The sequence below is a fragment of the Acanthisitta chloris genome, unplaced genomic scaffold (assembly GCF_000695815.1).
Source record: "Acanthisitta chloris isolate BGI_N310 unplaced genomic scaffold, ASM69581v1 scaffold31793, whole genome shotgun sequence".
NCBI lineage: Eukaryota > Metazoa > Chordata > Aves > Passeriformes > Acanthisittidae > Acanthisitta > Acanthisitta chloris.
The window spans coordinates 6,303-16,080 of NW_008664777.1; the positions used below are offsets into that span (position 1 = coordinate 6,303).

General features: G+C 54.0%; 1 protein-coding gene across 1 annotated transcript in view; it reads right to left on the reverse strand.

Moving 5' to 3' along the window:
• DPYSL3 (dihydropyrimidinase-like 3) overlaps positions 1–9,778 on the reverse strand; it is a 15,529-nt gene that overhangs the window by 714 nt on the left and 5,037 nt on the right. The window contains exons 5-13 of the mRNA XM_009071495.1: positions 9,647–9,708; positions 9,218–9,298; positions 8,038–8,106; positions 5,441–5,561; positions 4,565–4,721; positions 2,128–2,269; positions 1,647–1,817; positions 968–1,147; positions 258–420 (exon numbers count right to left, since the gene is read on the reverse strand). Coding sequence (XP_009069743.1) covers positions 258–420; positions 968–1,147; positions 1,647–1,817; positions 2,128–2,269; positions 4,565–4,721; positions 5,441–5,561; positions 8,038–8,106; positions 9,218–9,298; positions 9,647–9,708 — 1,146 coding nt within the window. The remainder of the gene's footprint in view (positions 1–257; positions 421–967; positions 1,148–1,646; positions 1,818–2,127; positions 2,270–4,564; positions 4,722–5,440; positions 5,562–8,037; positions 8,107–9,217; positions 9,299–9,646; positions 9,709–9,778) is intronic.

The window sequence follows — 9,778 nt, forward strand, 5'->3', positions numbered from 1 at the left end:
TGCAGACGCTCCGTGAACAGACCCGCGCAGCAACAGCAGCATCGAATGCTGTGCTCGCGCCTCCCCAGCCCAGTATGCCTTGCTTCTCCTGCAAGGTGCAGCTCCAGCTATGTCCTTCAAGGGACACACAGGGTCCCACCCTGCCATGATTTACTCTTGTGCTCAGCTTGTCCCAGGCCACGTCCCAGCTGCCCCTGGGACACGTGGCTAGTGGCCCTGCCCCAGCCCAGCCCAGCCCAGCCCCCACATGTGTTCACCTGACAGGCTGAATCCAGACTGATGCAGGTTCCTGACAGGGGGGGTCTGCCGTGTGGGGGATCCCCTGGCTGACCCCGCAGGGGTGCCCCCCTTGGGGGTGGTGGTCAGGTCAAACACTGGTCCATCGTACATGCCCCGGGGCACAGCGTGCATCTCCGCCATCTGTCACCAGAGAGAAGAGGATAGTGACACCTTCCTGCGCCCAGGGAGCGTCACCCTCTGGCCACCCCTGGCTCCAGCCCCCTGCAGAGGGAACTCACACTGCCAGCCCCGTGCCCTCCACCCTGCAGTGCTGAGTCCCGGCACTGCCCCACCACCTGCCCTTCACCCCCGCCCTGCAAGGTGTGCAGGGCCAGGGCAACAGGTAATGGCTTCAGTGGGGCTTATGCTGCACGGATGGGGGTGAAGAAGGCAATTTTAAACTCAGCATTTCCCTCCAGACTCCTGCTGCAGCAGGATGGAACGGGGACAGGCATCACCACTCCTGACCTTGAGAAGCACCTGCCCCTAGCATGGCACACCATCAACACGAGGGCAAAGCTCCCTACCCAAACCTCAGCTATCCCAAGTGTTCGTTCAAATTACACCAGTTTGCAGCACAGTTTCCAGGGTCCAGTGAGAACAGCAGAGGAAAACCAACCAGTTATTAAGGAACAGGGCAGACTGGACTAACAGGGTCCCAGCTCCGCTGGCATCCCCACGTCCTCACCTTTCTCCTGGCTTTGATGCGCTTGTAGACATAGTCAGGGAAAGGGCTGCTGGGCAGGAAGCGTCCAGTCCCCTGGGTCACATGCAGATTGCCATCCTCCAGCATGATCTTCCCCTGGCATATGACAACCAGCGGCGCCCCGCGGAGCTCCATCCCCTCAAAGATGTTGTATTCGGCCGCCTGCAGCAGCCCAGGGATAACAGTCAGGAGTGACATGAGCACTGCCTGCCCACTCAGAGAAGGTCAGTCCCCACACCTCACGCCGGAGTCACGAACATGAACCAGGACCTGCTGCTTTGAAGCTCAGTGTGAAGAAAGACTCCGAGAACAGAGCAGGGCAGGACCTACGCTTGAGGTAAGGCATGAACAAAGCATGCTCGCAAATTCAGGAAAAATTTGTGCCCGGAAGAGGAACCCAGGTAAGGAGAAATATGTGTCCTTACACCTGTGTGGGCCAGGGATAGAAGAACACCTGAGCGAGGCAAGAAAAGCCCCATGTGCAGAGCCCAGGGCTCACAGTCATAGACTGCAACTACCAGTCCCAGCTGGTAGTGCCCAGAGCCTGGGCTCAGTCCCCACTCCTCGAAGCCAGGCAGGGCAGCACCAAGCTCCCAGCAGCCAGGCAGCCTTTCTACAGAGACCCCACCCACAGCATCCCCAGAGGTGAGCACAGACTCACAGACTGGTGGGTTTTTGCCGTGACGATCTTCACTGCATCAGGATCCCAGATAACCAGGTCGCTGTCCGAGCCCACAGCTATTCTCCCTTTCCGTGGGTACAGGTTGAAGATTTTTGCAGCATTAGTGCTTGTCACAGCCACAAACTGGTTTTCGTCCATCTTTCCTGTGGCCTGCTCAGACATGAAGACAACTAAATCCTCTTTTGGGGAAAGGGAGAGTAAGAGCCCCAGGAAGCCCCAGCCACTGGCTGGCTGGGCCCAGCTGCTGAGGCTGATCTTACTACTGGTGTCAGACAGAGCGAGGACGGGGGCACAGTCACAGCCCCTGGCTATTCTGCCCCAACCTGTGACAGTCACCTCTCCTGCTTGGCTGCATTTGACTCTGAGCCAGGGAGGGACATCCCAGGCAGTTGAGTGCCCAGTTCTGTGCGAGGTGCCTGCCAGCCCTGCCCACTCCGCCCCTCCCTGGAAGGACTCTCACCACTGCCTTGTCCCAGATGACAGACATTCGTTCCTCTATGCCGTTGGTCCCTTCTGGGATTGCCGTGAAGTTGTCTTTTCCGATGGCTTTCTGCGCAGTGCTGAAGGTACAGTGAGCACTTCCTGAAACCTGCAGGTCCCCACTGAGGGGTGGTGGGAACAAACACATCATCAGTTGTTTTGCAGTCAGACAGCAGCAGGGGCATGAGGGACGTGGATGTCCTCTGGCCACGGCCACCCCCAGCTCAGTTATATTTTACTCTGCACCCTCATTTCCACGGCCCCTCAGCCTGAAGGCTTCCACCCAACCCAGCCCCTGGGGTGTCCGTGTCACTTGGGGGTGCCACACTGCCCACCTGGGCACGGACAGCATCCTGCACACGAGAGAAGTCAACAGCTCAGCTCCCAGGGAACAGGGTGGCCTTTGTATCAGGCCAGAAGATGCCCTTCCACACCAGACTCAGCACAACGAGAAAAAACATTCCAGTGCAAGCCAGAAAACCCATACCTGGCAGTTTGTTGGGTCTGCTTGGGAGAGCCCTCCTGCCACAAAGGGAAGAAACGGCTCCAGGACTGCTGACCAGCCAGCCCCTGTGTGGTGCACTGCCAGCTCCTGCACCCCGAGGGCAAGCCCAGCCCTCCTCTGCCCCACAAAAGCCTGCTGCAAGGCAGTGCAGGGAGTCAGCACTCCCCAGCAGCAGCTCTCTCCAAGAGTCTCAGAAACTCTCAGGTGCTTTGCAGCAGCTGCTGCCTCATGCCATTGTCCAGACCCCTCTGACCAAAGGGGTCACTGGACAGATAAGATGCCCTGACCCATCCTGCTCCTCAGGAACAGGGCCAGCAAGCTGCCAATAGCCAAGGCAGGGCCAGGAGCTGACCACGGCTCCCTGGAAGTCACCCAGCTGCTGCTGGGTCCTCAGGGAGCAGTGGACAGGCAGCAGCTGAAAAGCCATCAGTGCCAGGTACAAGGAAGCAGACCAAGCCAGCCCAGCTCCCAGCGCTGCCCACGCAGGGCGAGCAGACTCAAGCACCTGAGCAGTGCAGACACAGCTCGACTCTGCTGTGAATCAGCCCTAATCCACTGGTCATCTCCACCTTCCTCTGATAATTTCTGCCATATGTCTGACGGACTACACAGCCAGAGGCCCAGGCTGATGACACAACGTGCTTCCTAATCTCCACCAGATTTGTCCCAGTGGAGGAAAACAAGTCATCCAGCCCAGCTGGAGCCTCACAGCCTCTCCTCCCGCTGCACCTCACAGGAAACCGTACAGCAAAAGTGTCAGGACAGACACCTGTGGGCTGCAGGGACTGACAAGTGCTTGTCTCTCTTTTGAGGCCTGGGCTAAATTGGAAGAGAAGGATCAGAAAGCCAGTTCAGGAGTTTTGGCTCACTTTTCCCTGCCAGTCGCTAAGACCTGCACCTATTTTATACACTCAGACTGAGCAGAAGCATCTCTTGATCCCTGACCACAGCAAAATCCAGGGTGAGCTGCATATTCAGCTCCCAAATGCTCTGGCACCTCTCTCACACCCAGCCATGGCATCTCCACTCCGACACAACCCTGGTTTATCCCAACACACCCTGCTGCCGAGACACCTCTCACTGATGGCTCATCCTGACTGAGGTTGAGTCCAGCATTATGTCAAAGGTCATTTCCACTTATAACTCCCTCAGTGCCACCATCCCCTGGCTAGCAGGGAGCAGCCACCACATACAGACACAGGCCAAGGGGTGCATGAGGGACACGAGGGCAGGGCCAGGAATGTGCAGCATCCCCAGTGGCTGACAGTGAGAGTGGAGTGCCACTGTGAAAGGTCACAGCAAACTGCTTTACTGCTTTTATTGTTCGTCTTTGTTCTCAACAAATCCCTTCCTCACACCCTTGCTTCCAGCTGAAAAAACAACCTACCATCCCAGCCAGACGTGCAGGAGCTACTCCCAGAGGCCTCCTGCACTCTGCAGGCTCTGCCACTGCTCACCTGTACAGGTGTGAGAACACATCCGCTTTGTATGGACTGGGACCTCCACCAGCCTGTGACACCTGTAACCCCTACGCCTTCTCCTGCAGCATCCCAATCCAGGCAGCCATTCCCCACTTCTCCAGCTTGGTAAATGCTTCTGTTGACAAGTCTGTGTTAGCTGGTTCTCATTTCTTTGCCTTCTTCAGGGCATTTAAAATGGTTGACGACTACTTACTCTGGCATTTTCCTCATTACTGATGTTAAGATTAAGTGCCTTCCCTGTCCTCCCTTCACTCCCAGGGATAAAACACCATGGCTTTGAGTCAGAGCCGTTTCACCAGTCAGCTCATTAATACCTACAGTGAAGTGGTTCAGGCTGCATGTCTACACTGCCTGGGTACTCCCTAACCTCTTCCTTCCCTATCCAGAGTCCACCTGCCCCTAACAGCATCCCCAGCAGAGCTGTCACTCACCTGGCCAGGAGGGAATTGATGTAGTCAGGAGTTGTCGGGTCTGGGCTCAGTGGTGGAGAGACCACAAATGCCGCAGCCTTGGCCCAGTTCTTGCTCCAGTAGTGTGTCCCATCAGTCCCCAGACTGGCCGTGATGGGCTCACCAAACACCACAATGCCTGAAAAGGAGCACAGACAGGATTCTGTTTCGGGGCAGCTGGAGGCATTCTCCATTCCACAGCACTACCAACAGCCTGCCATGCCCAGAGAACATCCAGACCCACCCTGCCTGCTTGTGCCCCAAGTGCTGGGGCAGGCAGGAGAGACAGCAAGCCCTGCCTGCCATCAGCATAGGGTCCTCCTGTTCAAGGGCACAGGACTAGTGCACAGGCCTTCTCGTTCACAGATGCTGGGGCATAGAGCCCACTGAACGCAGCTCTCGACATGCCACACGCCTGTGGGGTGTCCTTGTGCTCCACCCCAGTGACAAATGGAGACCCCAGCCACCCGAAAAGGCACCCAGACACTTCAGAGACCAGAGCTATGCACAGCAGCTCAAACCACTAGCATGTGCACAGAACAAGTACCTTCAGCGAGCCCTTCGCGGCCACAGACAAACTGTGGCATTTAAAGCATTGCCCCTATCTGTGCCCCAGATACTGATCTTACCTGACGTGGCAACAGGAGGTGGCTCCGTGTGGCCTGGTGCAGTGTCCCCCTGCGCTTCACGGGTCAGGCTAATCCCTGAGCTAACTGTTTCCCAGCAGAACAGGAAGCACTAGACAGCACTTAAGGCACAGTAGTGGTCTTGGCAAACAACCATCAGGACATGGGGACCACATAATACAGGACCCCAGTGGTAGCAGCAGGGCTGAGTGCAGCACCAGCTACCACTCACCTTTTTTTCTGGCTTGTGAGATGAGGTCAGCAGCACTTTTGCTCATCACTTTAGTCACGTAGAGAGGGCAGTTGGTCTGGCTGGCAATAGTAATGGCCCGGAAGACAGCTTCTGCTTCCAGCTGGAACAGAGGATGGCACACAGCTGCAGAGGAGCACAGAGCAGGCAGGAAAGAGCCTCTGCTCCTCTCAGCACAGTACAGATTGCTGCTGACACCTTGCGCCCTTGATTTTACCCTCAACTCTCCAAGGGCAGACCCTGAGCACGGGATCCCTGCTCCCCCCTGGAGAGACCCGAGCAGGGAAGCTTCAGTCTCCTCAAGGCCCAGCCCAAATTGCAGACTACAACAACACAGTGCCTGGCACAGGAGCACTACCCGGACCCTGCTCAGGGGCCGGCACAGAGCTGCATCTGCTGTTTTTTCTGCTGCCTAGTTCCAACTCTCCTGCGAGCCCGAGGAGCCCAGGGACTGCCCAGCCTGACAGTACGCAGGAGGGTCGGCCCTTCCAGAACACTCCCTGCTCCAGGCTGTCCCACAGCCGGGGGAGGTTTACCCAGACATCCCCTGCTCGTGGCTGGCTGCAGGGAGCTGCAGGCTGGCAGGCTGCTGGCACTGGGGCCTGGCCATCCTGCGGTGCAGCTGCTGACACCAGCCCCATCTCACTGTCCTGCTGTTAGTGGAGGGCAGACTTCCATCAGGAGGGATATCTTTGGGCAATTACATCAGCCTGTGCTCACCCTGAACTCAACCCCAGAGTTCATCCAGCATTTGCTCTACAGTTTGGCTTCCAGCTCTGGCATGAGAAAGTTCAAAACAGAAGCCTTAAAAAGACAGGAGTGATGCAGCCCCGGGGCAGGCTGGGCGGCTGGCAACAGCACCTGGGGCTGGGGCTATGCCAGCCGAGCTGTCCCAGGGCAGGAGAAGCAGAGCTCTGCACCCAGACACACATATGCCCCTATGCTTCTCATACTTCTGCAGGACTATCTGCTGTATGGTGAAAAGAGGTTTTTCTCTTCTGCTTAAAGACTCTTTACATAGGAATTTTAACAATCAAACATTTTTATCAGCACACTTATGGACTGGAGTAGTTGATGGGGTTTCACACGTGGACAGGAGCAAGCAGCCATCACTGAATACCCTCCCAGCAGGTTACAGTCTGGAGGAGCACCATCCTGCCCTAGTGAGACACCACCATCACCTGATAGAAGAACATGTCTTTAACCCCCAGGTTAAAGAGATCCCTCCAGGACACACCAGCGCTGCAGATCACTCTCCCAGTGCTCTGCCATGCACCTGTGGGCTTTATGGGGTAGTAGGGTCAATTGTGCTCCACCTAACATTTTCCCAGGTAGAACATGGTCTGGAAGAGGGACACTTTTTATTTTCCAAGGCAATGAGATCTGGATTTGTCTGAACAGATGATATCTAGAGCCTTCTTGCCTTATGCTTTGCTGGCATTTCAAGATCAAACACTCAGCAATGTTTTACTGGCTCTGGATGAGATCTGCAGTGCTGTCTTATGGTAACAAGACAGTTCTCAAATCCTGGCACAACCACAGCATTCCATAATTGCACCTTAGCTTGTCAACTAGTGGCAACAGGTCTAGAGTCATAAAAATAAATGGTAGCTTACACACAGAAGGACTCTGAGTCACTATATTTGACACTGAGACTCTTCACTGGTTTGCTTTCAAACCAGCACACGTCCCTGTACAGAAAAATGCTCTGCACTCTTGTACTTCAAAGAGAACAAGCACAGTATTACACTAGGCCATATATGCTGTTACCAGCCCTACGACAGCCAACCTCTTGTGCTTTTCATTTAAGTCAAGTGATTTTATGTCAGCAGACTCTGTAGTATAAATCTGTCCCTGTCCTTCCTTACTCAGCCTTGCTATTGTGCCAAATTCCTAAAGTTTTCTTCTTTCACATGCTGTGGAAAGTTAAAGCACCTCTCAGCACAGAGTTATCTCAAGAAAACCTCTCTAAAATTAGACTCAACTCAGATTAATGGACCAAACAGAAAAATACCGTGCAAGCTAAAATTAGTAGTCATCTAATCAGTGTTCTGAGAATGATTTGTAAGCAGGGAATTCCCCCTCTCCTTCCACCAATGGCTTTGTCCATCTGACTCTGAAACACATTTTAGACGCTAAGCAGAGATTAAGCAGGAAGAGGACGGAATTTGTCAGCATTCAGATGTGAACGGTGAATTTTCAGAGGAACTAAGACTCACCATTCGATTCTTCTCAGGCCTGTCACATTTGTAGAGTCACCTACACAAGACAATTGCCCCCAAGCCACCCCAAAGGCTGCTACAGCTGTTTTTTATTGATGGATTCCTCTCTCTCAGGCTCAGAACAAGGGTTCTGTCTCTCCTGAGCAACTCGAGCAACACTGAGAAATGTTTGTCACAAACATGCACCTCGCTCTTTCCTGGGCTGATGATGAACAAACCAGCAGTGCCTGTATAAATGGATACACATACACACACTCCTGCTCCAATGCTTGCCTGGCCCCACTCCACACACTGAGCCCACCTGTGACCGGGAAAGCTCTTCAGTGCAGCAAGGCTGAACTGTTCTCTGCCTCTTACCTCCTCAGGCCTGCTCAGCACATGGCCCTCGGGGCCTGTTATTCCCATCTCCAACATCCTGGCTTGTTCCTAGGACATTGAAAGGACAGAGGGATGTTACAAGACTGAAACTATCAACTAGAAAAGCAGATCCCTCCTGTGTCAAGCCCTTCCCTCAAGACCACCATCACTCTATGTCCTGTGGGACCACCAGGCATGGTGAGAGGCTGCTGCAGCCTTGGGGGGTTTGAGAGAGAATGAAGGAGGATGGGGAAAAGGGTGGGCAGACACTGACCGAAACCTCTTTGATGAAACAAGCACAGTGTGGAGGCAAAAAAGGGGCACAAAACTCCCCAGCCCCTCCAATTCCCAGGGCTGTGAAGTGCTACCAATTAATAGTTTGGGGGCATTTCACAGTTAGGCTGGTGCTGAAGTAGACGTAAGCTCTAGCCAATACAATTCCTCTGATCATTTTCATGTGAAGGAGCCATCCAATTATGCACTGCACCTCTAAAAAGTTCAAAGAAAGACATTCTTGTAGTCTGAGAGGATGTTCAAAGAATGACCTCTTGGTTCATGCTCCTTCAACTCCCAAGACTAAGAGACAGAAAAAAATAAGTAGATGCAGAACTTAACCGAGTGATGTCTCCTGTGTCTTAATGAAAATCAAAACATTTGGACTTTCTGCCATCCAGCACCAATTACAATACAGCAGGTCAATACACCACTACCCACTAGCAGTGTATTAGGATCAAGTGGGACTACCCACTTGATCACCAAAGCACATGCCTCAGAACAACTCCCTTGCAAATCCAGCTTCATTAGCCAGCTGCTTGCTTACAGAGAGAAAATTCCTCTCTTGTCATGGCACTTCTCAATGCACTTCACCTCTCCTGGCTCATTATGTGCAAGGCAAAGGTCTCTGCCTCTCCACACTGGAAAGAGCTGCGGCTGGAACAAATGTACCATACTTGATGGATACTCTCTTCCATTTAGATAATTACTAATTCACTATTTCAAATTCACTTATGCACAACATATTCACAGCAAAACACCTTGCTAAATTTGATATTGCTGCAGAGCAGCAGAGATCAGTTTGTAAAGGATGTCCTTGCAGCGTTAGGGCCATTATAGCAATGCCCCACACCAAATCTGACTGGGATAGATTTTCGGTCCCTGCGTGACAGGAGCAGTTAGTTACCTGAGCAATTATATCCCCGTTCTCAGCATGAACTTGAGCTATGGCACCCAGCTCTGCCAGGCAACTGAATATCTCATACAGCTAAAAGAGAGACCAGAAAGGATTACTGAGCAGGCAGCCCACAGCCCTGGCACTCTCCATGGCCCCGCGGCCCTGGCAGTGGCAGGGCCTGGTGTGACCATGCCAGGCAGTGCCCTGGCTGTGCAGGACCAGCTCTTCTGGCTGTGCAGGACCAGCTCTCTGAAGGACAGAGTCACCAGCAAATGCTCTTGGTGATCTCCATGCCACACCTCTGCCTTCGCCTGCAGTGCAGGGGCCCAGCTGACCCATGGCAGCACAACAGAGCCCAGGGCAGCCCCAGGTGCCCCGTGCCCCCACCCCCTGCTGCCCCTGGCACCAGCACAGCCACGGTGGCAAAGGGGCTCTCACCTCGGTGTTGGACATCTGGTACAAATCCTTGTAGGCCATGTACACCATGAAGGAATTGATGCCTGTGAGAGAGCAGAGGGGAGAGAGGGTGAGCTGGGTCGGTCAGGATGCCTGCTCTGGCCACCCTCCCGA